Below are 26,894 nucleotides of genomic sequence, written 5' to 3'. Positions count from 1 at the left end.
GTGGGGTAAACAAAGGCTACCTCATGATTCATGTGCACAAGGGAATGGATGTAAGAATTTCTCTGGCATTCCTTAATGTTGTATTTCCTGACTCATCTATTCACGCCCTTTATTTTGACATATACTTGGTGGATGAGTTATTAATACATGGTGTGGAAATCCTAGAGCTTCTGGTAAAAAGGTTACAGTTGTGTAGGTAACAAAGCTTGTTTAAGAGTGAGCCCTTCTTTAATTTTCAGCTTAATTTCTTTAACTTCTGGGTTCTTGATAAAAATAAGTCTCTATCTTAAGCATCCAGTTCTTCCTACAGTGGCAAATTGAACAATACAGCTACTGCAGAACCAGGAACACTTGTAGTTTTTTAAGGAAGATAGAGCATATTGTTTTCTAAAGTTACATTAGAGATAGAGGAGGTGTCCAGGGAGAGGAAAATGGAGGAGTTGGAAAAGAAACTCCTTCATGGGGATTGAGGAGTAACAAAGGTACCACACAGTACCAGAGCAGTTGTGTTGATTCTCTTATGATAACTGCTGCTTTTTCATTTCAGCTTAATCTTTGCAGATTCTTCCTGAATTCTGCAACAATTATCCAGGCAGGAAGGGAGATCTGAAAGGTACAAGGATTAAAAAAATGAGGTTTGGCAGCTACCAGTCTGCAGAAGGCACTGCGAGCTTTTGTCACCTTGGCTTTATCAAAGAAAGGAATGGTGTTTGAATTTTCCTGATCCTGGTGCTTTTGTTTTCATGGTGAGATCCACTGGGATCCCTGGTTTGTATTGTGGAGTGCTGCTGGCCACTGCTAGAAGAGAGTCAAAGGACCAAAGCTTGGGTTCCTGCAGTAGGAACAGTCGCTTTATTCTGTATAAGCTAAGGAAACAGCTGACCAAGGGAAGAAAACCCAAAACAAAATGCATATCTTGGTGCCACATCATCACTGAGCATCATCAATTCTTATAAAACTGTACTGATTTTCTTCTTTTTTAATATCATTTCAGTTCGGAAGTTGATTAAAGAATCTCCATAGAATTCAGTATGGCATCACAGCAATCATCTGCATCAACAGAGGAGCAGGCTTCCTCTGAAATAGATGATCTCCATCTAACGCTGCAAGGTAAGTCATTGAAGCTTTTTGTGCCTTTTTAATTTAGATTTTTGTCAAAAATCTGTGGCTGTGTGTACAAGTTGAAAGGAATTCTGAACAACCTGTTTAAACTTGTGTTCTGGTGAGTGTAGTTAGTTCATGTCTGTGCTTCTTTGCAGATGTTTCTATGTTTCATGAGAGAGGTTTCAGCAGGGAAATGAAAGATAAGCTCTTGTAGTACTTTCCCGTGATATTTTCAGATCAGTTGCCTTTTTTGGTACCGATGTGCTCACTGGTTCTTATGCTTTGTTACTCAGAATACATGTTCTTGTAAACTGTTTTGGAAGGAACCACCAGCATGAAAACAGGCCAGTTCATTAGTTTCCTTGTTTTCAGCTTGCTGACAATTAAGTGATTGCATTGAGCTGTCTTAATGAAGCTATTGACTACAGTACTATTTTATTCTATTTTATTTGGTTTTCTGTTTTTACTGCTATGTCCCCTGCAAGTTTTGTGGCTTCTAAACAAATTTCTTATGGGTCAGAATCTTTCATCTTTACTTGTCACGAGTTATAATTCCTTAAGGAAGCACTCACTAGCTGATTTTTACTTGTTTCAGTTTAATGGCATCTACCTGGACAGTTAAATGATGATGAGTGCATCTGACCTGGCCTGTCAGAACTTTCAGATTTTCCTTACTCACATGTTGAATTTCCTTCTGTAAGAATTTTCTGTGAAGGTTGACTTTGCTCTGAACATATTTATGGAGGCTATCAAGGAGTCTAGTCCAGGCAGCAGGACTAGCCCTGCTGAAAAGCTTGGTTTTGATGTGTTTAGACTAAGCCTGGTTATTCTAGAATGGATGGGCTAACTTGTGTTTCCACAGAGCTATTTCCTTTTAACTCCCTTGCAATGAAATTTCTATGGTTTCTTGGTTGAAAGCAAATATGTTGAAAACAGATGGTGCAAAAGAATATTCTGCCAAGTTGCTTCTGTGATCCATATTTGCACTAATACTGTCGTTGAAGCAATGTGTTTTGACGAGTGAGGGTTAATAGTGGTCCAAAGCCGAGCATCTTTAATGGTGAATTTTCTTCCGTTTTGCTTCAGTATTGCGTTTTCAGGAGAACAAGCAAAAACTTGTAGCAGACAGGAGCTAGTCTGACTTTTGCACCAAGCACAGCTTGTCAGACACACATTTGTTGTGCCAGTCAAACAGCCTTGGGTAGAAAGGCTGAGGTGGCTGTTGTTGTGAAACAGATTTGGAAAACACTCTAGCTTTAAGGCAGATTTAAAGTTACATGCCATTTTAGGACAGAGTTTTACTTTCAAATTATTTTTTTTCTGGAAAGTCAGATTGGTGTTTGTGTTGAATAACAATTGAGCTTTTTGGTCTATCTCATTGAAGGAGCCCTGCTTAGTAAAATTGAAATGACTGTATTTCTTTGCTGTAATAAATGGAGCTCTCAGATTATGCTGAAATGAGCACACTGCAAATCTTGTGCCCAAGCTGCCTGTGCCTGGCTGTTGTAAAACATCCGGAGACATCCCGTAGAAGTGACATGAGCAATTTTTTGTAATGATTGAAGACACAACAAATGGTACTGACACGTTTTGTGTAAGAGCTGTGGCGCTGCAGCGTCTGCTCAGGGTCAAACAAGGAAATGGCAATACAGCTGTGAGGAAGCACCAAAGATACGCTCCCTGACATGACATGTAGGGACCATTAGCAGCTCTGCTCACAGATCTGTGGTAGCAAAGGTCAAATAAGAAGAATAGGGTCACTCAAGGAAACAGGTTTTTCCATTAACAGGAATCTCAAGATGAGATTTGCGAAGCAGCCAGTGACATTGATTGCTTTAAATCTTGAGGCCCACCTGGGGAAGTGTTAGAGAAATTTCAGATTCAAGGAATAGCTGCTTATAACTATCAGAAAAGCAGCTTACATTTTGTGTGACTGCAGATGGATGTAGAACTTGTTACGATCTCCTTTTTCAAATTGCTGGGATATAGCTTCAAAGAATATGTCCAGCATTGCATAATACACAGCATAATGGGAGACATGCATAAATGGTGCACAAGGAAAAAGCAAGAGTGAGATCTAGTCTGGATGTAGTCTAGATATATTTTGATCTACTTTTCAGTTCTTTGTGATCCAGTCTTCCATTATTCCTGAAAGGCATCCCGTGGGGATAGAGCACTTGTCCAGTCTTGTTAATTAGGGCAAGATCAACTTAATGTGTCAATTGGTTTGGTCATATAATTTTGTGACGTTTATGCCTAAAAATGTAACAAAATCATTAGCTTTATTTGTTTTTCCTTCCCGGCCATGCATAGGTATGTTATTTTAGGTACGTTTGACTGTTATTTAAGTTACAGACTTCTGCAAGGACAGCACTTTTGGGAAGAAAAAGAAGGAAAAAAGAGGGAAAGAACAATCTCCTTTAGGTAATTAGTGAAGAGTTTACTACTTAGTAGCTCTAATTATTATAGAATTCCTATTAATTTATGGCTAGTTGGTTAGTAGTGTAAAAGCTTATTAGTGGGTATTTTGGTAGAAGAGTGTTTGAGGGTGAACACTGATTTTCCTTAAAAGCGTTTGGCTTAGAAGATGCCATAAAGAGATTCACTGGAAAATAGGTAAAAATGTAACTTTGTCCTCAGTACATCTTTCTTGTCAGCCGATTACTTTAAGGAGACTTAATGGAGCTTGAAAAACATGAAGAAAATAGGTGAAGAAATGAAAGCAGTATGTTTTCTAATGCCCCCATCTCCAGGCATTTTCAAATGGTAAAGCTAGTCACAAAATCATGAGGCTGAAGTAAAGAGCTGCAAGAATATAAACCCTTATATATGGATCTTTCAGAGTTACGTATTGCGCTTTAACCTTTACCAGTTTTCAGGCTGATATCCAGATGAGAGTAATAGTTACCCCTTCCCTCCCTGCCAAGAAAGTGGAAATTGCTATGAAAATGCATGATGTCAGGAATTGGGCAGGCTTCTTTTATTTTCTTTTTCTCCTTCCCTCTGTCCCAGATGTTACAATTAATCAGATTAAGGTCGGCATTATCTGTGTCCTTTCCTTCAGCACCTCTCTGCTTCTTCCCAGTTTTCTGATGCAGCACAACTTACAGCAGCTGCAGGATTGCTTTGTGTCCTTGCACAGCTATGTAAAAGTGCAGGTGAAAAGCCTGGAGCTGGACCTATTACAGTTATGACCAGTGGGGGAATACTTAAGGAAAGGGTTTCTCCTGCCAGGCGATCTGCAAACATCTTGGTGAACAGAGGATGCTTGACAGGGAGATGCTTCATTGCACTACAGACCATCTTTGAAACCTGAAGTCATTTTTGGTGTAGGATGGAGCAGGCAGGAGCTCAGGGCTTGGCTGGCAATGAGCATGGGAGGAATAAAGCAGGATCCCTGTTGTATGTCTCCTCCTCCCGTGTCTCCCTCCCATCACTGCGTTATGGGCTGGCCCCAGAGAGAGGTCCAGCCTGCTGCTCATCCTTCTGTGAATTGAAGAGGCACAGTCAACATCCAAAATTGCCTTTAGCTACTTGAGATGAGGAGGCATGTCACCTCCTTGGTAAGAGAAGGGCCTCCTGGCAGTGCTTTGGGAGCAGTTGGAGATGGAATCATGCTTTGCTGCTGAGCAGGAGTGCAGGATTGCGGCGAGGGGAATGCGTGGCTGCTCGCGGATGGGTGGCTGCAGCAGGAACTCTGCAGGGTTTGTGGCACTCTAGAGCGGGATTATTTTTTGCTTCTGGAACGCAAATCTCTTTAACTGTGGGAGGATTCAACCTCTGTTTTCTGTCCCATGCACAAATCTTTCCCCTGTCTTCCCTAGGATAGCAAACAGACCCTGTGTGTGGCACTTCCCACCAAGCCTGTGCAGAACTGTTTTCCCTTTTCTTTTCATGCTTGCTGAGCTAATTCAAACACAAGAGAGTGTTTTAGCTCTTGGAGTTTGGGGTATGTACTTACTCTTTCACTGTTTAATTAACTGCAGGGGTCCTAATTTTTGGCTCCACTTATTAATGTGCATGTGTGTTACTCTTTATAACTGTAACCCAAAGGATGATAATATAGGAATGTGGTTGCTAAAACTGAAGAGAGTTTTTGAACAAAACTGTTTTTAAAGAGAGTTTAGTGATAAAAATGAATGATACTATTTTCATGCAGTTATGTCTAATGCTTTATGAATGATTTCTCTTCAAGTGAAATTGAAAATATGGAGATGTGTATGGATAGGTTTTGTTGTGCAGCTTGTAGTAGATTGTACTCATCTGAGTAAAGGGAGATTTCGAGATCCTCTTAATTCATCCAGAGGTCAGGTAGATTAATAATTCTTACCCAGCTTTTTTTTTTTGTTTTAATTGTATGTCTCATCTGATGGGTCCACTTGCTTATTACAGCTACACTTTTTTTCCTTTAACTAGAACGATTAAAAAAAGCCCATTAAATGTTTATTACGATTTTACAAGGGTGACTTTTACAAATTGAAAAGCTCCCATAGGAGCTGCACAGAAATTTATTCCTGGTTTATGCTGCCCGGGTGAGGGAACTACAGTTCCCCATACTGCACAGCTTCGTGGCATGTGACAGGGCTGATGGCACTGGAGAGGCAACTGGCACGTGACACTGCCTTGAAAACATTCAGTCATGGGTATTTTTGTCTGCTTCACATGCCTAATGTAAAAAACAGATTGGATAGTTGCGTAAAAGTGTTCCCTGCTAGGTAAATTTCAATTCGTTAAAGGCATTACCTGGTGCATAACTGGTTAAAAACTGGCATTAAAATGCCAAAGGAGTGGATGGCTCCTGAGGCACCTGTAAAGGGCACTGGAGGCCACTAGAGTCAGATCCCTGCTTCACTGTGGATGTTCTTTAAAATGTTAGAAAAGCCACTTAAGTGTTTATCTTGAAAAGTATGTTTATATCTAAATGATGTGACTTGGTACCTTTAAGAATTTAGTCTGCAGCCTGCCTATGCCCCTGAGCACTAAACATCACGTTGTGGTGGCAGTAAAGACAGTGGTGATGCAGAGCAGGGCTGCTCCAGCATCCTGACAACAAGAACAGCAAAAGGGTTTAAGAAAACCAAGAGGGCAAAGCCTGGTGTGAGCACACTTCCTGAGTTAGCAGCACTTTCGGTAAATTGGACAATTTGCTTTCAAAAGGAAAAGGAGGTTGAAAGGAGTAGTGTAGAAAAGTTTCCACTTGCTTCACTGATGTGGTAGTAGTGATTTAGTTAATATTTATACAATATTTGGATTTGAAAAGACCCATACCTGCTTGTAGAGGTATTTTCTTCATCTTCATTGGGCTTTGGGTAAACTTCTCAATCTTGACAAAAAATTCTGTGTTTATTTTTAATTGCTTAACACCATGTTGCTGAACATAAATGCTGGAAATAAGTCTTTTCCCTGCTTTCCTGTCTGCAGAATATGAAACTGTTGCTGGGTGGAAGGGAAGGGACTGTACAGAGGGCTTGGTGGTTAATTGCTCACTCTCTCCCTGGATTGGCAAGTATTTAATTGTTCTTCTGATGGTTCCAGTCATTTAAAGAATGTACTTGCTTGGTGTATTAGTTCATACCAGCAGTGCTGTCTTGAAGAAGCTCTCCCTGTTATCCCTGCTACCCATCCTTTGGTTCATTTTGCTGGGGAATCAGGGAGTGTGGAAATGGTTGTTTGGAATGAAACTGAAGAAGAGAAGGTGCTGTGGCTGTCTGTGGGCACTGGGGCTAGAGTTAGCCCAACACAACGTTTGTCCCTGCACATGTGGTGGATACACTGCATTATGAACACCAGCTCTCTTGATCTGTTCCTGATGAGCTCCCTGCACGCTGCTGTAGACATAGCCTCAGCTGACCTCAGTGAAAGGAAGATATAAAAATATCATACACAAGAGGTAATTCCTCCTGGTGAAGCAGAGATGAGGCAGGCTTGTGCTCATTAATTTAAAGTGATTGCTTAAAATTATTTTTTAAAAAGAAGTCTTACAGTTGTAAATTGTTCACTAGCAGTGATATGCAAGTCCTTGTGATAGAAGAAATCCTCTTTGCTGTTTGGTGACAGGGTTTGATGAGTGTGGAAGGACAGGCTACATCTGTTCTGCAATTATTTACTTCCCCCAGCTCCCTGCCGAAGGAGGAGATGGTTCTTTCCTTGGAGCTGCCATTCCCCCACCTCAGGAAGGGAGGCACGAAAGGCAGCAGGGAAGAGGAGACCAATTTTAAGTCTTTTTTTTTCCTGCATCAGTTAAAGGAGGGCTGAGAGTAAAACAGTGGCTGGCAGTGCTGCTGCTCTCCTCTCCCTCCTGGGAGAGTTCAGCACTCACGTGGTCCCTGCCATGTCCCTGTGTTCCTAATGATCAGCCTGGTTTGTAGCACTTGTTGGTAGCTCATTACTGAATAAAACAGTCATTGTCCAGCAGTGTGTATTGATTTTTAGCTATCCTACGTGACACGTTGCTTGTATGTGTTATTCCTTCCTGAAGAGTTGTTAACACAGGGTGAAATATGATAGATTTTGGGTATTTTCAGATTCCCAGGTTCTTATTCTGTTCTGTCAGATCCACTTTTTAGCTTAGTGAGTTTTGACCCAAAGTAAAGAGAATGATCAGGGTTTGGGGTTTTTTAATAGCTTTTTTATTCTAGGTCAGTGACATTTTGAAAACTAGGGCAAGGTCAGTTAGAGTGCTACAAAAAGGCCTAACAAAGAATCCATTCACCTTCATAAAAATAAAAATCCGTATTAATTAACCACGTGGTAGAGATAAGAATTGGAGAGCTTGATTAAATCATTAGCGCCTCTGAGCAGCAGCAGTGTCAGAGGGGAGCTGGGAGGGAAAACACAGCCTGAAAATTGCAATCCAACCTCCTGCCACGGTGCCAGGAGCACATCTGTACTGAGTGTGTGTGGGGTGGCCTGCGTGGAAACACTGACTGCTTCACTACAAGCTGGGGGAATGCTGGCAAGCATGGAGTTCTGTTACTAGTTCAGGGGGAGATTCTATTATTATTATTTGTTTGGGTAGGAAAATAAGGCACATTGCAGCTGAGGCAGCAGCTGCTTGGAAGGCAGCCCAGTGGGTTGTGTTAGGTAGCTTGTGGAGGGTTTAAGATGCTTTTAGGTGTGTGCAGTGGAATAACCACCTTGTACTTTCACCAGGTGAGACATTTGCCTGAGAGCTGCCCATGTGAATCAACACTTGCAGTATCTGGCCCCTATTGCATAATGGAGCATGTTAATATGGCTGTTAACCAAAACAAGGCCAAGTGTCTCATCCTAACCATCTGTAACCAACCCCAAATGCAAGTTCTTCAAATCAGCAGCAGCAGTGTGTGTTTGGCAAGAGCTGCAGCTGCAGGAGTCACTGGCGTCAGGCAGAGTAGTCAATATTTGCTCTCTATCCCTTTTCAAGTGCTAGCGCTGCCAGCCTTGCCTGCCTGATAAAATTGAGCGCAGCTACTCAATAATTACTCGTTGAGTAATTGGAATGGCTCCCACATGGTGTTCAGCTGAAGGGTGTGGCTGGCTCCTGTGCTAACGTGAAGCCAGTATCCCTATGCTATTTTTGTCCTCCTTGTGAGCATTGCAGCGTTGTTGGGGCTGTGTGGCATGTTTGTGCTTAACTTTGTTTTCCGACAAGACCTGATTTTGTCCTGTCGCTTTTGTCCGTGCCTTTAAGATTGCACTTATCTTACCGTTTGAGGGCAATCTTTGTGGTGCTTAGAAAGAATCCTAAAACGATCCAGCAAGCAGGGGAAGCCAATTGCTTCATGCTCTGGCAGGATGGTGGTGTTGCAGATTAGAGGAGGGCTGTTGAAAGACGCCTTCACTACAGGATGCAAAGCAGTGCTCAAGCACGTAACATGAATGTTTTTATTGCTGCTCACCCGCCCAGTGAGGCAGAAGGCAGCCTATGGGGTGAGGAGCAGGAGCCAGGGTTATCCTCAAGTGAATTTCTGTGTTTCATGAGCTGATGAAGCTCTGCAGCAACTCCTTTGGGCTGTCTTGGATCATGAAAAGACCCCATGACTGGGGTTTGTGTTTGCAGATTCCAAGAGTGTAGTAAAGTGTGGGACATTTTCCTGTGAGTGGCATTTTCATTTTCATGGGCAGAACAGTCAACTTTTTTTTTTTTTCCCCCCCAAGGGCTTGGTATTTTTGGTATCCTTCATCCTGCCCAGCCTACCAAAACATACATATCTATTGCTGAGAAGTATTGCACTTGCCTTACAGTGTCAAACCGTCAATTAATCTTTTGAGCAAGAACACACTTTGAGAGGCAGAAGAGATGGTCTATTCCCACCCTGTCTCCCAGATTTGTTTCTCCATGCAAGCTTATTCTGGGAAGCCAGCCCCAGTGCTTGCAGTCAAGGCTGCTATGGAAAGGGTGTTAAAAAGGAGTTTGTATTCAGGCTGGCTCTCATGAGCCTTTGGGATGGCTGCTGGTGGCAGATGCGATCCCGTCATCTCAGGGGCCAGCACCTCTGTCAGATCTGTGTACAGACATCCAGCCCCTAAGGATGTAGGGTTTTGTGGTGTGGCTTGGACATGGAGTGTTTTTTTGGGAGGGAACATGGGCTGGGCAGTCAGGTGATACACTGCCCCTGGCAGGGCTGGGTCTGGGGAGCTGGTCTGGTCCAGCTCTGCTGCTCACCCTCTGCTTCAGCTTCTGGGGGAACTGGACTTTTCTCTATCTCTGCTGCCCACAGGCAGGTGTGAGAAACAGTCTAAATACTCTGGTTTTTAAAACATGGGCTTAACCAGCTCCCTGTCCCCCTGCACAGCTGCTGGTAGTTGCTCACTGTGTGGCACCATGAGGGCCCCTGGTGCAGAGCTGGATCTCTGTGTCACTGGGTCATGCTTTGAGTCCCATTTCACTGGTTTTTGCTGCAGCACAAGTTCAAGCACTTCCTTCTTCCTCTTGCCGGTATTAAGACCATGGGTGCTCCTTTTTGGCTGGATTAATTGTCTGTACACCCCAGGGAGGGCCCACCAGTGGAAAGGATGCTGTTAGAGGGTGTATTTCCCCATGACAGCCTCATAACTCTCTCCAGCCCTTCACTTAGCAAAGATTTCTCATTGTGTGGCTTCACCTACAGATGTGCATTTATCCCCTAACTCCAGCCTGCATCCAACTTAATGGATTTTGGCTTTTCCTGAATTTCAAGATGTGTCTTGTACTGATGATGGCCCTGAGTCCTTGAAGGAACATTTACAAATGAACAGAGCAGTTGTAGACATATTTCTCTGTAGAATAATGTGTTCATCTCGCTCTTTGTATTTGCTGATCTTCTGAGAAAACCTTCATTAGTTACTCTCTTCATCCTGTAGGTTATGCTTGATGGTTGTAGAGGTCTTTGCAGTATCAACTCTGCAAGCAAGAAAATATCAGCTGTAAAACAAGAGTTGAGAAAAACTGATATTAAATAGTAACTTAATACCTGGAAGAACAGACCTTGGGTTTGAGGTGGATGCTATGTGTCTTTTTGGGAAAGAGGAATAAAACCTGATCATTTTTTCCATTAACTTTCTTTTCTTTTTTGTTTTTATTTCCTAGTCCAGCGAGAGTTTACACAGAAGAAAACCTTCACTAGTTGGATAAATTCAATATTGGCAAAGGTAAATAGGGGATTCTTTAGCAAAGACGTGCCTTTTGCCTTTCTGATTCAGATATGCTGCTGAGAGATTAAATTTTTAGGAATAAACCAAATTAGTACACCTTTTTTTTAGGCACTGAATGGAAAAAGTAGCCCCAAGAAGCATTTGTTTAGTTACAGCAGCACTGTATTGGGGCATGTCCAAGGACATTTGTATGAGGTGGTTTGTGTGTAGATACCACACTTCCTTACTCATGTGGTAAAACTTGTGGTGGATTGAGGCACATCTCAGGGTTTTATGAGTTTCTGAGTTTACAACTGGTTTTACTGTGATTAGGTAAGTGTCACTCTATTATGCAATCCAAGAACATAAGTTTAATGAGATGACCTGCATGACTGGTAAGTATTAAGACAAACCACACAGTAGTGTAGGTGCTATTTAAGCATTCAGAAAACAGCTCCTGCAGCATGTGCTGGGGCTCTGACTTGCTCAGGTAAAAAAAAAAAGAAAAAATCCTGTTTTGTTCTCTCCTTGAGCAGAAGCTGCTGAACTCATCATAAGTTTGTGTTGTGTGGGGGAAAAGAAGTTTAGTTATGCAGCTCTATGCTCAAATTTGTACTTAATATTAAGATCTCAAAATACGAATTAACTGCCATGTTTAGCTTTCCGTTTCTTTAATTTTTTTTTCTTTCGCCACAGACCTCCTTGAAAAATATGAATGCTTGGAAGTGAGGCCTAAAATTACCCTTATAAAACACAGAGGCAGGACAAAGGGGAATAAGATACAAACAAAGTAATGGATTCGAAGAAACAGGATGTGGGTGTTTAGATGCAGGATTTTTATTGCAGCTTAATGAAAAAAAATAAAGGATGCTAAATATTATTTAACAGCAGAGTAATCTGTGATGTTTTGTAGTGTGTTGAATTCAAAATGACAAAAGATTGAAATTTATCTTGCAGCATACCCCTCCTTATGTTGTCTCAGACCTGTATACAGACATACGGCAAGGACATTTGCTTCTGGATCTGTTGGAAGTACTTTCAGGTCAACATCTGGTAAGACAGAGTAATAAAAATATTACCTCAGTCCTTTGTCAAGTCCAGCAAAGATTTCTGGATATGCTTAACTGCAACCATATGAATCATCCCTCTGGAGTCACAGAGTTAGTTTCAAGTGACTTATTTTTATACCATTGAGTCTGAAACACATAGAAGTAAGTTGATCCAAAGTAATTTATGAATCTTTGCAGGACTTCCCTTATCAAAATATAGAATAAAATTAATTCTTATGGTTGAAGATATAACCTGTTTTTTTTTTTTTTTGCTTTGCAGCCACGGGAAAAAGGATTTAATACTTTCCAGTGTAGAAGTAATATAGAAAATGCTTTGACATTTTTAAAGAGCAGATCAGTGAGTATTAATGTCAAAATTCACAACTAAAGCCAGTTTAGCTGGTGGAACATTTTCTTTGTTAACAGTGATCCCTTTTTTTTCCTCCTTAGCTGAAGCTCATAAATATTCATGTAGCTGACATTATCGAAGGAAAACCTTCCATTGTGCTTGGCCTAATCTGGACCATTATATTTCATTTCCATGTAAGTATTTCAGCGATGTAAGAGAGATTTAGTAGAGGGGAAAAGCACAAAAAATGTGTTGGCTTATGTCATTGCCAAATGAGATGAATTAGTGCAAAGCAAAAGATAATTTTCTGACATGTGGAAGTGACAGGTCAAGGAGGAGATGCACCAGTGCAGTGATGAACAGTATCTAGCTGCAAATGGTAGGAAGGAATGATACTGAGATTTGTTTTTTGAAGTAACCAGTTAAAAAATAGGCTAAATTTTGCTTGTCTAAGGTCTGTAATGATTAAGCTCCAAAAAGAGCAGATAGTGTGAAGTGGCTCATCCATCTCCCTCAGAGGCAGCCCCACTCCTCCCTGTTGACTGTGCTTACAGTGTTCAGTTCTTGTATTTTTTTTTTTCAGTACCAGTGCCTGAAATAACACGAAGGTGTCATAGTCATGTTTTTTATACAATAAGAGTGTGCATCTTGTGTGGCATGAGGTTATGGGGAGGTGTGAAAGCACAGGGCCTCGATGTAATCATGTTGTAGGGCTGCAGAGGATGCTGGAGCCAAACTGGCTTCTAGGGAGAGCCCAGCAGTGAATTTACATCGGTATACTGGGATGAACTGGTGGCTGGGGCTCAGGAGAGCACTAAGAAGCAAAGTTTTCCAACAGCATCGAGCCCATGTTTTTCATGGTAGAGGTACTTTGATGCCAAAGACTCTTGTGCTGCACAAGGCCTGTGCACTTACCTTTGTACCTAAACCGAGCATCTCTAACCCAGTGGAGATCTCTGAGGCCTATCAAGTAGGTTTTCCTGCACCCTGAGTGAGCAGGCAAACTCTGAGCATGCCTTATGGGGCACTCTTAACAGCAGAAAACAGAGCTGCGATGGGCTACTGTCACTGGTTAGAGTAGAAATTGAATCAGAAGGTCCCTTGATGTCATTGCTGGTACCCACAGTGCAACACAGAGGTCTTTGGGTAAATATATCCTGCCAAAAAATTGCCTAAAGATGGGAATTCAGCATGAAATAGTTCAGATTGTGCAGATAAAAAAGCTTGATTTGATATGGGGGGGACAGGAAAGCTACTGTTACAGCTGTGATTGAGTCCTGTCTAATTCTCTGTGGTGTTCTACTGCTGATGCCTTGGTAATCTTTAACTGAAGCCTCAATAAGTCTCCCATCTCCTCTGATAGATTGAAGAACTGGCCAGGACACTTGCCTGTACTTACAGTCAGCCTTCACTGGATTGTTCAAGTGCTGTTGACTCCTCTCCAAAGGCAAGCAGATCAGCTAAAAAAAGTGCTAAAATTAAGGAACGGTGGAAGATGTCTGCTACAAAGGCTCTTTTGCTGTGGGCAAAAGAACAGTGTTCGCTGTAAGTTCCATCCAAGACTTACAATTAGCATGCTACACTTTGTATTACTGCTTTCCTCTAAATGTGGTGGTATTTTCCCCTGTTTTTTAACATTACTTCGTGAAAGCTTAGCAGAAAATCCTTTAAATTTCACTTGTGGTTACCAGTACTTTTAGCATCAATCAGCCCTAAATGTTTTGACGTGAGCCCTTTAAATATGATAAAGCGAAGTTCATCTTACTAATTAAGTACAACAGTGTAATCTGAGCTGTTTGGCTTTTCTTTTTTAGGGGCTCCTGTGTGATAAGCATAGTGGAATGTTTACATGATTTGCGTGTTTTAATCCTCATAGCTGGCACTGATTAACAAAGTTTCAAGGATTTTCCTAATTTTTTTTTTTTAATGGAAAATGTAGGATTTCTGTGATTCCCAGAACTCATACTTTTCTGTCAAAACACTGTGTGATCCCCAAGAAGGATCCTGATCCTGGTGATCCTAGTCCCTAATTCTAACAAGAGGTATCCAAATGCTTGATGTACAGATAGCACTGCTGCTTTCTGTGGGGGTGTTCACAGCACACAATCTAGAGGAGATAGAGATATTTACATTTTCTTCGAGGGCTGCTGCTTCACTCCAGGATCTTTCAAATATGCTTTACAGTAATGTCAGCTCTTTCTCCACAGCTCTTTGGTTGTTTTATGTTCTAATAAAATCCTACTAATATTCCATGTTATTAGTGGGAGATAAAGGCCTTCATCAGCACATCAGACACTTTCTGCCAGTAGAATGGCACTGAGGTTTGCCTTGTAGCTGTGTTTTATCACAAGAAGATTAATTGGCACATCAAAAACAGCTCTTTGTCCATGTAATTTTCCTCCTTCTTTGCCTGTTTTTCAGCAATATTGCTGTCTGGTTTGCAGTATCATTTCTGCACTGTCGTTATGTTGAATTATTTTGTTGCCGGTGAATCCTATAGTTTTTGGTAAAGGAACAAATCTTGTATGACTTGGCCCACTGTTTTGTGATTAAATTTGGACACCTGAAACCCCACATCTTTTCCATGCTGTAACATACTCATAACATAAAGGCTGCTTTTGGAAAGTTGTCCCAGAAGTCACTGTGACCTCCATGACTGGGCACCTCCCAGCACTCTTCAGGCTGTGAACATTAATAAAAGATGATTTAAAGACACTAAGCTAATTAAGAGAAAAAGAAATACTTTCTCCTGCACTAATACATCACTTTCAAGATTTGGATTTTCTAAAATGCCAGTTCTTGGTGTCCTTGCAGACAATTACATGTTCTGCAGTGCTTTTCTTGTTGCTTTTCCACTCTACAGAATGCATAGATGTTGAGCACAAAGGTGATATTAGAAAGGATTTGGATCAGCAAAGTTTTATCTTCAGAATGCAGTAGAAGACAAAAAGAAATAGAGTCATGTTGTAAAAATAGTGTAAAAATATGTAATTGTAGTGATTGGTAGTGCTGGCTGTGTTGCTCTCTGACTTGTGCAGATGTTCACAGGCAAGGTTCTTTTGGATTTGGTTCATACTCCATTTTACTGAATTTATATTCTGTTTCTAAATTTGTGCTTACAGCCTGTTTCTTTAGATGGCCTAACATTTTGTTTCCACTCATTTCTGGGATAGGCATGGCTCTGTCAGTGTCACTGATTTCAAGTCCAGCTGGCGAAGTGGACTGGCTTTTTTAGCCATTATCCAAACCTTGAGGCCAGGTCTGGTTGACCTGGAGAAGGCAAAAGCCAGAAGCAATAAAGAAAACCTGAAAGAGGCTTTCAGAATTGCAGAACTGGAGCTGAATATCCCACGGCTTCTGGAGCCTGAAGGTAAATGATCAGCTTTTTAAAAATCTTGGTTATTAGGAGTGAGATTAAGATCATCCCTAAGACTGTGCTTAAGTTTGAAATGGAACACTGATGTTTGCTGTGATGCTCAGACCTGAGGTTCTTTATTTTATAACATCAGCTGTACTTAGGGACTGTAGAATTTTTGAATTGGCAGCAATTGCAGGAGCAATATGCAGAAGAAAGGATATGAAACCTTCCTGTTCATGGGAGAAACTTTTTCATTAGTTAATCACGTTCTATTAAAATATTCCCAAGGAAAAAAATGCTCATTACATATTAATTTCTGTCAATGGCATGTTAAGCGAGCTGTTGCAAAATAAACATGTTTATGGTAATGTGTTTTAATAACTGCAGCATAGTGTGTAATTATGTGATCAGGCCTAGAAGGCTGCATAATTATGTAAATGGTGTATTGGCTCTCGTAGATGTTGACATTGTGAATCCGGATGAAAAATCAATCATGACTTACGTGGCTCAGTTTTTGCAATACTCCAAGAATTTGCCTGAGTCTGAAGAAGACATGCAGGTATGACATGTTATCACTGAGGCATTTTCAAATGAATGTGCTTGCTTTGCCCAGTTTACATCTGAGTCAGTAACATGTAGTAGATTCTCTGATTCTGCTGCTGACAAGACTGAATTGGCTTGAACTTTCTGTTGCTCCTGTGTGGTAGAAAAAACTCCATGTTACAGGTTTTTGATTGATCATACAGGTGGAGTTGCTGTTCGGGTTGTTTTGTTTTTCATTTAACTATTACAGAGGACATTTTCAAGCTTGGTGGTCTTCATGTGTTCTCTGAAGTCTGTGTAAATATGAAAGAAGAGGCAGACAGATTTGCAAATGCCCAGAACAACCAGCTTTAAGTGTAGTAGCTGACGTTTAAAGTGGACAGAAGTTACCACTCACAGATAACACTGACCTTCTTTATGCTCTCCTATGAGAGTTTAATTGGTTATTCACATATCTCCATACTGATACTCTCCCTTCAGAAGAACTGCAGTCAGGTCTTCTCTTGATATCTTCTATATCCAGGTGCCCGATTTAAAACTTTGTCCCTGCTATGTAATAGTGCCTGACTCAAAATTCATCAGGGTCCCCAGATTACTTGTTTTTCAATAGCTTTGAATGGACTTTATCATATGCTCAGTGAGTGTTATTTTATGGCACAATGTGAAATGGAAAAATGAAATTTTCTGCTCTGATTACCAGGAAAAAGTAAGAGAGGCCATGGGCTGGTTGGCTGCACAGGAGAAGAAGTTAGCAAAGCTGCTGATGGAAACAGAGAATGAAACATATTACCAGAAGTACAAAGTAAGTTGCATTTTATATTTAACTGCATCTGTGAAAAGAATCTGCTTCTGTGAATATTTTTGATCTTCATTGCCTGAAGTGAAGTGTTAAGTAAGCTTTTAAACAAAAGTTGGGAATCTGACAATGAAGTTGTTAAATGCCCTCATATGATTGAAGGAAAGGTAGGATAAAATTCTTTCTGTTACGAAAAAGAGGCTATTCCGTTTTTTGAGCAGAGTTTTTGGAAAGAGTCAAGTAATGTCTTAATTCATGTAGTTGAAGACTTGGACAAGATTCAAGCACGTAGGCCCTTCACAGAGTTACCTTTGCTGTTTCTGTGCTAATTACAACAGTAGGTTTTACCCAGCTGATGTTGTAAAGGAATAGTTGAATTGCTGGCTATAGGTTGTGCTGAAGTAACATTTCCTTTGGCTTATGTTGCAGCCAGAGTTTGTGATAAAATGGCCCATGGGGAACTGTGAGAGGAGGAATTTTCCCTTTCTCTTGCTGGGAGGGGAGAACTGTGTTCTGACTGCACTGACATTATGTTAAATACAGACTTAGGGAATGGCACCTATAATTTCAGACCCAAATACTGCCTGAAGACAAGAATGCCTCTTGCTATCTTGCCTTTGCGTGCATCACACCCTTTGAAGTTTATGGAACTCATCCCAGTGTGTTCAAAGGCAGGACTTGGCTCTGTGAGCTCCTGTCTGACGTCTTCTGTGAATTACTCTTGTATTTTATCCCTAGGAAATGATGTCATTTATGGAAACATTTAACCAAGAGAAAACCCCCTTTCTGCCTGTGTTGTCATCAAAAAGAGGTGGAGCTGAGCTGAGTGAAGGCCAGCAGCAGATGAGGGAAGAGTGGGATAAAGTGATCTCTCAGGTGAGAGGCATTTCTCACTCACCCCATTACCAGCATGACCATGTTGGATGAAGAAGCCTAGGTCTACCCCAGGAACTCACACTGGGAAAAGTGGGGAGATGATGCTTTATTGGGAATGATAAAAGAGGTTTGGCCCTGAACCTGAAGTCCAGTCTGAGTGGCATTCAGTGCCCAAGAGGAGGCAGAAGGTGATTGTGTATTATCCTTCTGCCTCCTGAACCTCAAGACTGAAACATCCCTGGAAAATGCCCTGCATCTGGTTGTCTTGGAGCATTCTTCCAATCAAAGTTTTTGGCCTATTTATGCTTAAAAGTTTATTTTGGGACATAATTATGGCTCAGACAGTGATGCAACTGGGAAAAGTGTGTTACTATATTCTCTTCTGTGGCACAGATACTGATCTGGTGAGGCCTGGTTGGTCAGAGCTTTGCAGTGAGGTTGGCTGTGTTGGCTCAAACGGGGATGTGTAGGGCCATGCTGGGAATTGCTCTTTTTGGAAGAGATGTTCCCCTGTCAGCCCCATGACAGAAAGCTGTTAATCTCCATTTCCCCCCTATTTTTGCACTTAATTCACTATAAATTTCTCTGATGCTGGACCTTGGGATGGTCACCAGCAAAGGGTAGTAATGCCAGATTCTCTGTGGTGTTGCAGAGGTTACAGGTGGGTAGCAAACCTGGTTTTGAGGTAAACAGGGCTGATTTGCAGCTGACTTCACTGGAAGCTCTTTTTTTTGAACAGTGACAGGCATGAGGGAGTGGGTTCCTGGGATGTCTTGAGCACCAGCTTAGGCAGCATCTTGGGGATGGGGAAGAAAATAATAGTGAGAGATTTAATCCACTTGTTTTCCTTTTAAAGATTAATGAGTGGAAAGTGAGGCTGGACCAGCTGTTGCCCTCCCCTCTGGATAGCATTGAGGCTTGGCTCCAGGAGGTGGAATGTCTGCAGGCGGAAGATTTGCCTGATTTGCAGGACCCGTTCAAAGCAATATCTGTCTTCAGAGAAATAATTGTAATATTTAAGGTATGCTGATCACAAAGGAAGTCCTGCTTCAGTTTGACCCAGCAAAGCACTTGTTAAGAAGTTACTGATTGACATTTTGGGAAGTGGTGTGCCTATGTTTGTCTTCTGAAGATGAAAAGCTCTTCTGAACATACCTTTGAAGAATTATGAGTTTAATTAAATAACTGCATGGGTCTATAAGGCAGGTTTCAGACTTCACTGGGGTGAGATTAAATTTGAGTACTGCCTGAATGAGTAAATGATGCTGTTCTTTTTTATGTGGTTCCTGCAACTTGTTTGTTTGTTAAGTAATAACAGAGGATAATTGCATCTTTATCTTTAAATCTGTGCTTAATGCATACCTATTCAGGAAAGCACTTGAGCTCAAGGTTACATTCCAGGGAGTTCAAGAAGTTTGTGTGTTTAAAGTTAAATAGTTCAAGAAGTTTGTGTGTTTAAAGTTAAATACTTGCTGAATTACTCTGCAGTTCCATTCAAGGTGAGGATAGACATTTTGATACCTTGGTACCATGCAAGTTATTTATTCTGATCTTCAAATATTTGCACAGATAATAGTTTAAACATCATTTTGAGTTTGAAAGTTCTGAAAGAGTAGATGTATTGAGGCCTGGTTGGACATTAAACGCCATACTTGGGCTTTTTATAAACAAGTTTTCTGGTTTTGTGACATTGTCCTTAAAGAAAATTTGAAGGAATGGGCAGTGGGGGTTCTTGAAAGTGTCTTGATAACGCCACTCTTTTGTACTGCTTCTAGTCAGTTCCTGACATGAGAGATGACTTTTTAACTGGTAACAGCTTTGTCAGTCTTTAGCCATTTGATCTAAAATTTTTGTTGTGCAACCTAAGTACTTAAAGCATTTTTAAGAGTAAGATAGAGAGACTGATGTAATTTCTTTAAGGGATTTCTTTTTTCCCATTGAACATGTAGATAAAATCATCGCATTCCTTCAGAAGAGGAAACCCATTAATGCTTAATTTCTGCCAAATCCACATTTCTTCATGGGAAGACATTCTGATGAGAATCTTTTCCCCTTTTAGTACCTCTTGTGTAGGGATCATATTGCCAAGGTGGTACCTTATAATGCAAATTTTACTTAAGATCTAGGAAATTACCCACAGTGCTCGTATCGGTCTGACTGATACAGTGTTAAGATTACAAAATGAAGTGTAAAAATCTGTGCACCATTTTTGTGGTTGAGGGCTGTCCCAGGATTTAGCCATTTCAGTTAACATGCTTTGTGCCAGATTTTATAACACAGAAATGAATTTCTGGCATATTTTTTATATGCCACTGAGAAATAGGCTTATCTTCTGTGCAATACATTTTATGTTTTATTTCTAGGTAGGGAATTTGATGCTGAGACACATGCCTGTAAATATTCCCCAATCATGGGACACTGGTCATCAGATGGTTAATTTGAGATGCTGTCAGTGTGGTGTTTGACACAAATTTATTGAGCAGTCAAATGAACTATGGAGCAGGTGGCATAATAGATTTATTCAACAGGTTTTGCTGTCAGTCTTTGCTAAGGGATAGTAAAGAACAGCTTTATATCCTGAAGCTGTTACAATGATGCTTTTTTCTCCTAAAGATGATAATGAAAGTGCAGAAAAAACTGGTAGCAGGAGTAGTGTAGAGTCATGTTCCTTATATTTAAGTAGATGCACAGTGATAAGAGAAATCAGGTAGTACTGCACTAAATACACACTTTAGAAGGTGATGAAGTGAATACTTCTATTGCACTTTTATGAGTAAAGACACTGGAAGATTGTCTTGTGCTGACTAGTTCTTAATAGCTCTTCCCCTAATGGCAGGTGACTTGGAGATTGCCAGATGAAGTACTCCAGATCAAAATGAATGGCTTACTTTGTCTTGTTCTCCCCAGGGCTTGATGGATTGTTTTGATTCTCACTTGGACACCCTTCAGTCATTCAAGAATGAAGATGAGAAGAATATGCCACTAGTCTTGCCTGAAAAATTAGAGGAAATGAAAAGAAGGTTGTGATGCTGAAATTCCCTCTACTTCATGCTGTATTCTTGCTCTGCTGTTCTGAGCAAAGCACATAGTTTATCCATGCCTTGCAGAAAAAGAGCATTTTTGTCCTAAGCACAGGCTGACTGTCAAGTGGAGCAGGCAGGGATCTCTCATTGGTCCAATGAATGTTTAATTATGTGTACAGAGTGGAGCTCATTAACAGCACCTTTTCAGATGCCCTTTGCTAGTGGGGATAGGGAACAACCACTAGGGATAGGAAACTTGAATATTTTGAATGTAAAAATTTCCCTGGTGGTGGGGATTCTCTAAGTTTTAATTTCCACCTTTAAAAATCACTGTGGCCTATAGCTTGTACTACCCCAAATATCTGTTGGAGGATATTTTCAAAAATGACCAGTGAATCTGTATCCATAACCTGAGATGCTTTGACATACAGATGGCAGAGGCCCCTTTTTTTGGCATTTAAGGTTTTTCATGCATTGAGCAGACAACACTGACTGCTCAATTGTTGCTGCTTTAAAAAAATGAACTGTTGCTCTCTTAGAAATTAATTTCTGTCATAAAAAAATGTTTACATACATGTAAGTCTGATTTTTTAGGATAAAATCCTTATACATTAATGCCTGGTATATCCAATGGTTTTGAATAAACTTCTGGAACTGTTTTCTCTTTGCAGATTCAACAATATTCGTTCCACAAACCCCAGCACTTTTCTTGAATACCACTATGGACTGTGCTCAGCCATTGCCAATGAGGTGAAGTTAAAGCTAAATATCTGGGACCTGAAATATGGGGCAAAAGAGTCCGTGGAATCACTGCTGGAAAATTGGAATGTAAGTTTCAGATACAAGAATCCCATCCTGACGGTAATTCTTTCCCAGCTCTCTTTGATTCAATCTTATGTCTCTGTCATCTGATGATCTTATAGTTGGTAGAAGCATGGTGGCCTGGTGAAATCTGGAATTTATTCAAGAAGGGCAGGTACATTTCCCTTAAAGCTTTCCTTGCCCCAACATCTTCCATTTTGCTATGAATGAGTGTTCTTTCTTCAGTGTGGAGAAGTAACACAAGCCATGACTGATTTTCTCTCTGCCCTTTTTTAGTCTTTACTGTGAAGATTTCTTTCTTTCTAGACTATTTATATGCCATCTGTAGTATTGCATTCCTAGCTCCAATCCACAGAACCCTCTCTGGGGTAGTTCAGTAGTTGCTTTCTTCAAAACCAGCCATTATTCACACTTCTGCCTCTTCTTTTCCCAGCTTCTTTACCTCCTTATTCTTCGTGGTGAATAAAGATTGTCTTGTTCTATTACATTTTATGCTTAGCTCAGTTTCTGGACTCAAGTTATGAAACTAATGCCACATGAAGGCTTTTAAGAGGGGATGGGTTGCCCAACCCCAAATACTGACAAAAGGATACTGCATCAGGAATACAGGCAGAGGTGAAAATGCTGATGCCTTCAGATTTTCCCCATCTCCAGTTAATGGGATTCCTTGTGAATTCCACCTTAGTGAACTTTCTCAGAGGATTCTCAGACTGGCAAATCTGTAATTAAGTCAGTGGGAATTTCACCAGGCTCAGAACTGTGGAAGGAGGCAACACCAAGTTGTATAAAATAGTAGTTTCCCTGAGCAGTATCAGCCTCACCCTGTGGTGAGATGGTGGTGCAGAGTTAATCTGTGCTGAGTTTGTTGGTTCAGTTGGTTTCATAACTACTTATTATCATGTTATGTCTGCAGTTGTGGTTCATGGTCTTGCTCAAGCTGATAGAATATAGAGCTTTCCCAGGGAGTTTAGGGCTTGTTGCTGGCTTTCCTTCTGGTCCCATGATGTGAAATCCTGGCTGAGTGGTGATGTGGTGGCCCAGGTTTGTCACAGTTGCAGGGGAGGTTGTTTTGTAGCCCGCTGGATTGGACATTTGTAGGAGCGGGGAGTGCTGGAGTGAGATCAGCTCAGACAGAGAGAGACTGAGGATCGCCCCTCATTCACTGTGCACACACAGGTCTCCTCCTCTGCTCCCATTTCTTCCTCTTTCATCCTCTCCATCCCCAGTTGAATCTTGATCTGTGCCAGAAACGAGGCAATCAATATTTCCATGCATGCAGGGAAACCCAACTTTTGCTTTCATCACTTTTTTGAGTGTGACTAAATTCTGCCTGACTTGTTGTGGATGACATTTCTCAGTATTGCCCTAAGGCTGTAACTTTTTGAAACAAGCAGCCCTGACTCATGCAGGGCTGTAGCTCAGGCAGTGGCATTCAGGTATTCACATTTCTATTTACTTTACTCTCTGCACAAGCAGAATAAAAGAACAGGTCTGTTTCAGACTAAAGGGTGCAGCTGAGTTGCTGGGTGGGCTTTGCTCAGTTTACATTTAACCTCTAGGTTGTAGGCTCATATTAAAAGAAAGAAAAAAAAACAGGTGTCCCAAGGTGTATTTCTTACCCAGTTTTATGTCATTCAGTGTTACCCATATCAATTACTTTTCACTTTGGGCAGAATTTCATAGAAGAAAAGAAACTTGAAACACAACTGGACACTGCTACTCACATCTGTGAAGACTTGAAAAACATAAGTGGTGCTGACTTGGGTAAGCTCATGCACATAAATTGATATGAAGAGCTCTATTTTGAACTGATGTGCTGCCACCAGTTTTAATTCCATCTGCTGTCCCGTGTAAACAGTGCTTCTATTTAATTAACCTCTCTGTTTCCAAGTGTGTAACAATAATCCCTATTCCATGTCCTAGCTGGAGATCCTCAAGAAATCAGCAAGCTTTTGAAGGCAGTGGAGTCAAAGATTTCCACGTGCAAAGAGTATATTTCCAATGTAAATACCACCCTACAGAAAGTCCTGTCCTCCTGGAGTAATTACACAGAAAACATCCACTTATTAAAGACGTGGCTGGAAGAAAACAGGAATGAGGATCCGAAAGAGGTACGTGGCTGGATTTCTCTTTGTTTGACAAGCAGAGATACTTGGAAGCCTCCTGAAAGGGAAGCATTAAATTTCACAGGGGCTGCTGTTGTTGCTTTTCTGTTTTTCATTTTGGAAACAAACTTTTGACAGGGTTCTGCTTTAAATGATTTCAATGCCTCTGTCTAGATCCCTGCTGAGGTCCTGGGAAAGAGGAATTCGATTCACGGTTCCTTAAATGAAGCAGGAAACCATCTCATCGAAGTCAGCAAAGAGCAAGTTGGATCAAATATTGCCAAGGAGCTGAAGAAACTGAACAGGAGATGGGCAAAGTTCATCAAGAAGGCACACTTTGTGAGTTACAAGTTTGTATTACTCTTTGCCATGCAAACTTCAAAGCCATATTTTCTAGATTTATCAGCTTGCTAATCAGAGATTGATCCATCTTTCAGTCAATTCAAGGTTGCCACTTTTAAAGCTTGAGGCACAGAGAGTACACAGCAGCATCCAATTATTTAATCTTTGTGACTCAGTTAAATTCTCATTATAACAGGATGGAAAAGGTTCAATTTTTAAATTGAAATCTCAAAAACACTTATAAAAGGAAATCTTATTGCAGAATAAAGCTCTTCATTCATTGCTAGAGGTGGAAGTAATCAATTTAGCCTGTGCTAAATCTTACAATCTGTGCCTCAGCTAGTAGAAAGTAATTATTGCTGCATAGATATTTCTAAGGTTGTGCAACTTTTTACCAGCTCACTTGACAGGTTTTTGGGCTGCTGTAAATCCCTATACAACCTGCCTAATGTCATACGTATTACATTTCCTGGAATGCTTTCGCAAGAATGACATTTTCACTCTGCCTGGGAATATTAGAGCTCTTAATTTTCTGAGTTGAGCCTTTCATTGACATTTATTAAAGGTACTGCTCTGACAGTAAATGGTGGCAAAGAATTACTACTACATTTTTGTAGAAGATGAGCTTAGTGAGAATGCAATAAAATCAAAGGAAGCAATCAAAGGGTGAGGGAAATCCAGAATTTGCTAGAAAAACCCTTAATAAGAGATGCTTTAAGGAAAAACATTGAGGAATCAGATGTAAAGTGCAAGAAGCCTTTCTAAGGTCTTAAGGACTTCCTGAGTTATTTTTCTGTCATTGCTTTGGACATTATGACTATCATATGATTATATTTATCTTTTATATAAAAGGCAAGACCAAATGCTTGGTCTCTGGCCTGTGCCTGCCAGTACCATTAAACTCTCAGCACACTTCCTGACTGTGATTTGACTGGCACCAGGTGCTGTTCTCTTGGACAATTCCCTGGTGTGGGCTGGGGGATGCTGCAGCCCAGGAGTTTTTCTCCAGAGTGGCTGCTTATAGAGGAAAGGACAAGGGGACAGGTTGTGCTGTCCCACTCCCCTCAGGGCTGAGGAACTGAGCCTCACATGGCTTATTTACCAATATGTTTGGGATTTATTTCTCCTTTGATCTCTGTTGGGTGCTAAAGCTGGAAAGCGACCCAAGTGGTGACTGTGTTGGAGGAGGGCAGGGGGGAGATGATGGGAATGAACATCTTACCCTGCTCTTTGTTTATAGCTTGGAGAAGAGAGCCTAAATGCTGCTGAAAAGACCACGGAGCTTCCAGGGAGTCTGGAGAAAATTGAAGAGCTCCTTGGAGGGGTGGACAGCTGGGCAGCAGAGATGGGACGTCTGCGTAGCAAGATCAGTCATGAGGGGCCTGTGGAACCTGAGATGGAGGAGCATTTGCAGGTGAAAATGCTGCTTAAAATACTTGTTCCTCAGATTCTCATCTTGCAGCACGGATTTATGGCTGCGGTAAAATGAGCCACCATCAGTGAAACAGAACTTCACGTGGATTTTGTGCTGTAACACTGGTAAAAAATCAAGATAGTGCTTGTGCCTTGATGTTATTCCTCAGGATTGCTTCCAGATGAGCTGTGAGTGAATCTTCCATCATTGGTGTGTCCAGATGACAAGCAGGTGCCAATGAAGTGCTGTTGGTGCCACTGATAAGCAGCTTGTTCTCAGGTGATATTAATTACTCCTGGCCAGCACAGCGCTTGGAGCAGTCTAGAGCTCTGCAAGCTGTCAAATTGAGAAGTTCCCCTGGTCAGGCAGTACTTTTATTATCTACCCTCCAATGCAGGGAGGAGGTTTGGCTGTATTCAAAGCTTACCTATCAAAAGCTGGGATACTCAAAGTATTTTCAGCAGCATGTGGGGTAATGTGGGGAATCTCAGCTTAGAGGCAGTTGCTCTAAATATCCACAAAGAGCATGAATTAATTTCTGACAAGAAATTCCAGTAGTCTCTGTTGTTTCCCATCTCTCTCTGCCTGGGATCACCCCCAGCTCCCACCAGATGGCAGGTGAAGAAATACTTATATAGCTCAGCAGCTTCAGTACAAAGTCTGATTTATTTTCTTCACCTGCCAATGAAGGTGAGACTGAGCAAAGATGCTAGGGTTTCCAGTGAAGAAGCTGAAGCACTGTCTTATGTTGCCTTTACTATTTCTGCAACAGGGCCTGTATAACCCAACAATGCGGAGATGACCACCAGAAGGAGGTTTCATTGAAGCTCCTTTATGTAACTGCTGTAATTAAACAGAAATACTCTTTATTTCATTTAATCTACCTACAATGACTGCACCTGAATCAGTGTTAGTTTCCCGTTGCTTTGTGCCTTCTTGCACTGTGTTTAGCTGACAGATTTGGGAGTGTGAGAGACGAAAAGGATCTGTTCATCTTTTTGTAGTCATGGGCATATGTTTATAAAACAAGCCTCATTTTGCAGTGTGACTCCAGTTTGTTAAAAAAACATGAAGTAACAAAGGACACCCTGAAATACAGCCTCCAAAAATGTGGCTGGCATTATATCTCCATGTCTGGGGGCAGGAGAGATCAGGTCGCTCGTTACCTGCAGTACAGTAGGTCGAGATCAGAATAAAGCTCTGATTATAATTAGGAGAATGCTAATTGACAACTTCAAACAGGAGAAACGTGTTGAATATTCATAGATCAAAACAGCTCTAATAACGACTTTTCATGATAAATATTCAAACATGGCACGCTACTCCTGCATGCAAAACACCCAGCTGCTTCCTGCCTTTCAGTGCTGAATACCGCAAGAAAATCTGAGCCTTGGTATATGCTTGCTTTTGGATGACTTCATGATCAGCTGATGCATATCCAAATGTGTGGTTTCATTTGAGAAGCTGTTTGGATGGGAGAGCATATTTAAAAAACATATCTAATTGGCTCTGTGGCAAA

General features: G+C 41.1%; 1 protein-coding gene across 4 annotated transcripts in view; it reads left to right on the top strand.

Annotated features, from left to right (window-relative positions):
- Positions 1–965: 965 nt before the first annotated feature.
- SYNE2 (spectrin repeat containing nuclear envelope protein 2) overlaps positions 966–26,894 on the top strand; it is a 158,029-nt gene continuing 132,100 nt past the window's right edge. For 3 of the 4 annotated variants that reach the window (XM_042047759.1, XM_042047760.1, XM_042047758.1), the window contains exons 1-17: positions 969–1,110; positions 10,655–10,716; positions 11,656–11,751; positions 12,028–12,105; positions 12,198–12,290; positions 13,460–13,641; positions 15,270–15,466; positions 15,913–16,013; positions 16,698–16,799; positions 17,532–17,669; positions 18,526–18,690; positions 20,577–20,689; positions 21,364–21,520; positions 23,188–23,278; positions 23,438–23,625; positions 23,794–23,958; positions 25,202–25,375. In XM_042047759.1, coding sequence (XP_041903693.1) covers positions 1,032–1,110; positions 10,655–10,716; positions 11,656–11,751; positions 12,028–12,105; positions 12,198–12,290; positions 13,460–13,641; positions 15,270–15,466; positions 15,913–16,013; positions 16,698–16,799; positions 17,532–17,669; positions 18,526–18,690; positions 20,577–20,689; positions 21,364–21,520; positions 23,188–23,278; positions 23,438–23,625; positions 23,794–23,958; positions 25,202–25,375 — 2,181 coding nt within the window. In that variant the 5' untranslated portion in view covers positions 969–1,031. Of the gene's footprint in view, positions 1,111–10,654; positions 10,717–11,655; positions 11,752–12,027; positions 12,106–12,197; positions 12,291–13,459; positions 13,642–15,269; positions 15,467–15,912; positions 16,014–16,697; positions 16,800–17,531; positions 17,670–18,525; positions 18,691–20,576; positions 20,690–21,363; positions 21,521–23,187; positions 23,279–23,437; positions 23,626–23,793; positions 23,959–25,201; positions 25,376–26,894 lie in introns of all 4 variants that reach the window. The other variant, XR_006019356.1, reaches the window with a different exon arrangement.

The sequence above is a fragment of the Corvus kubaryi genome, unplaced genomic scaffold (genome assembly GCF_017639235.1).
Source record: "Corvus kubaryi isolate FWS band 111438036 unplaced genomic scaffold, C.kubaryi_AGA036_p1.0 66, whole genome shotgun sequence".
In the NCBI taxonomy this organism is placed as follows: Eukaryota; Metazoa; Chordata; class Aves; order Passeriformes; family Corvidae; genus Corvus; species Corvus kubaryi.
Note: the sequence above shows the minus strand (reverse complement) of the source record. Positions and strands in the feature narration are given on the sequence as shown.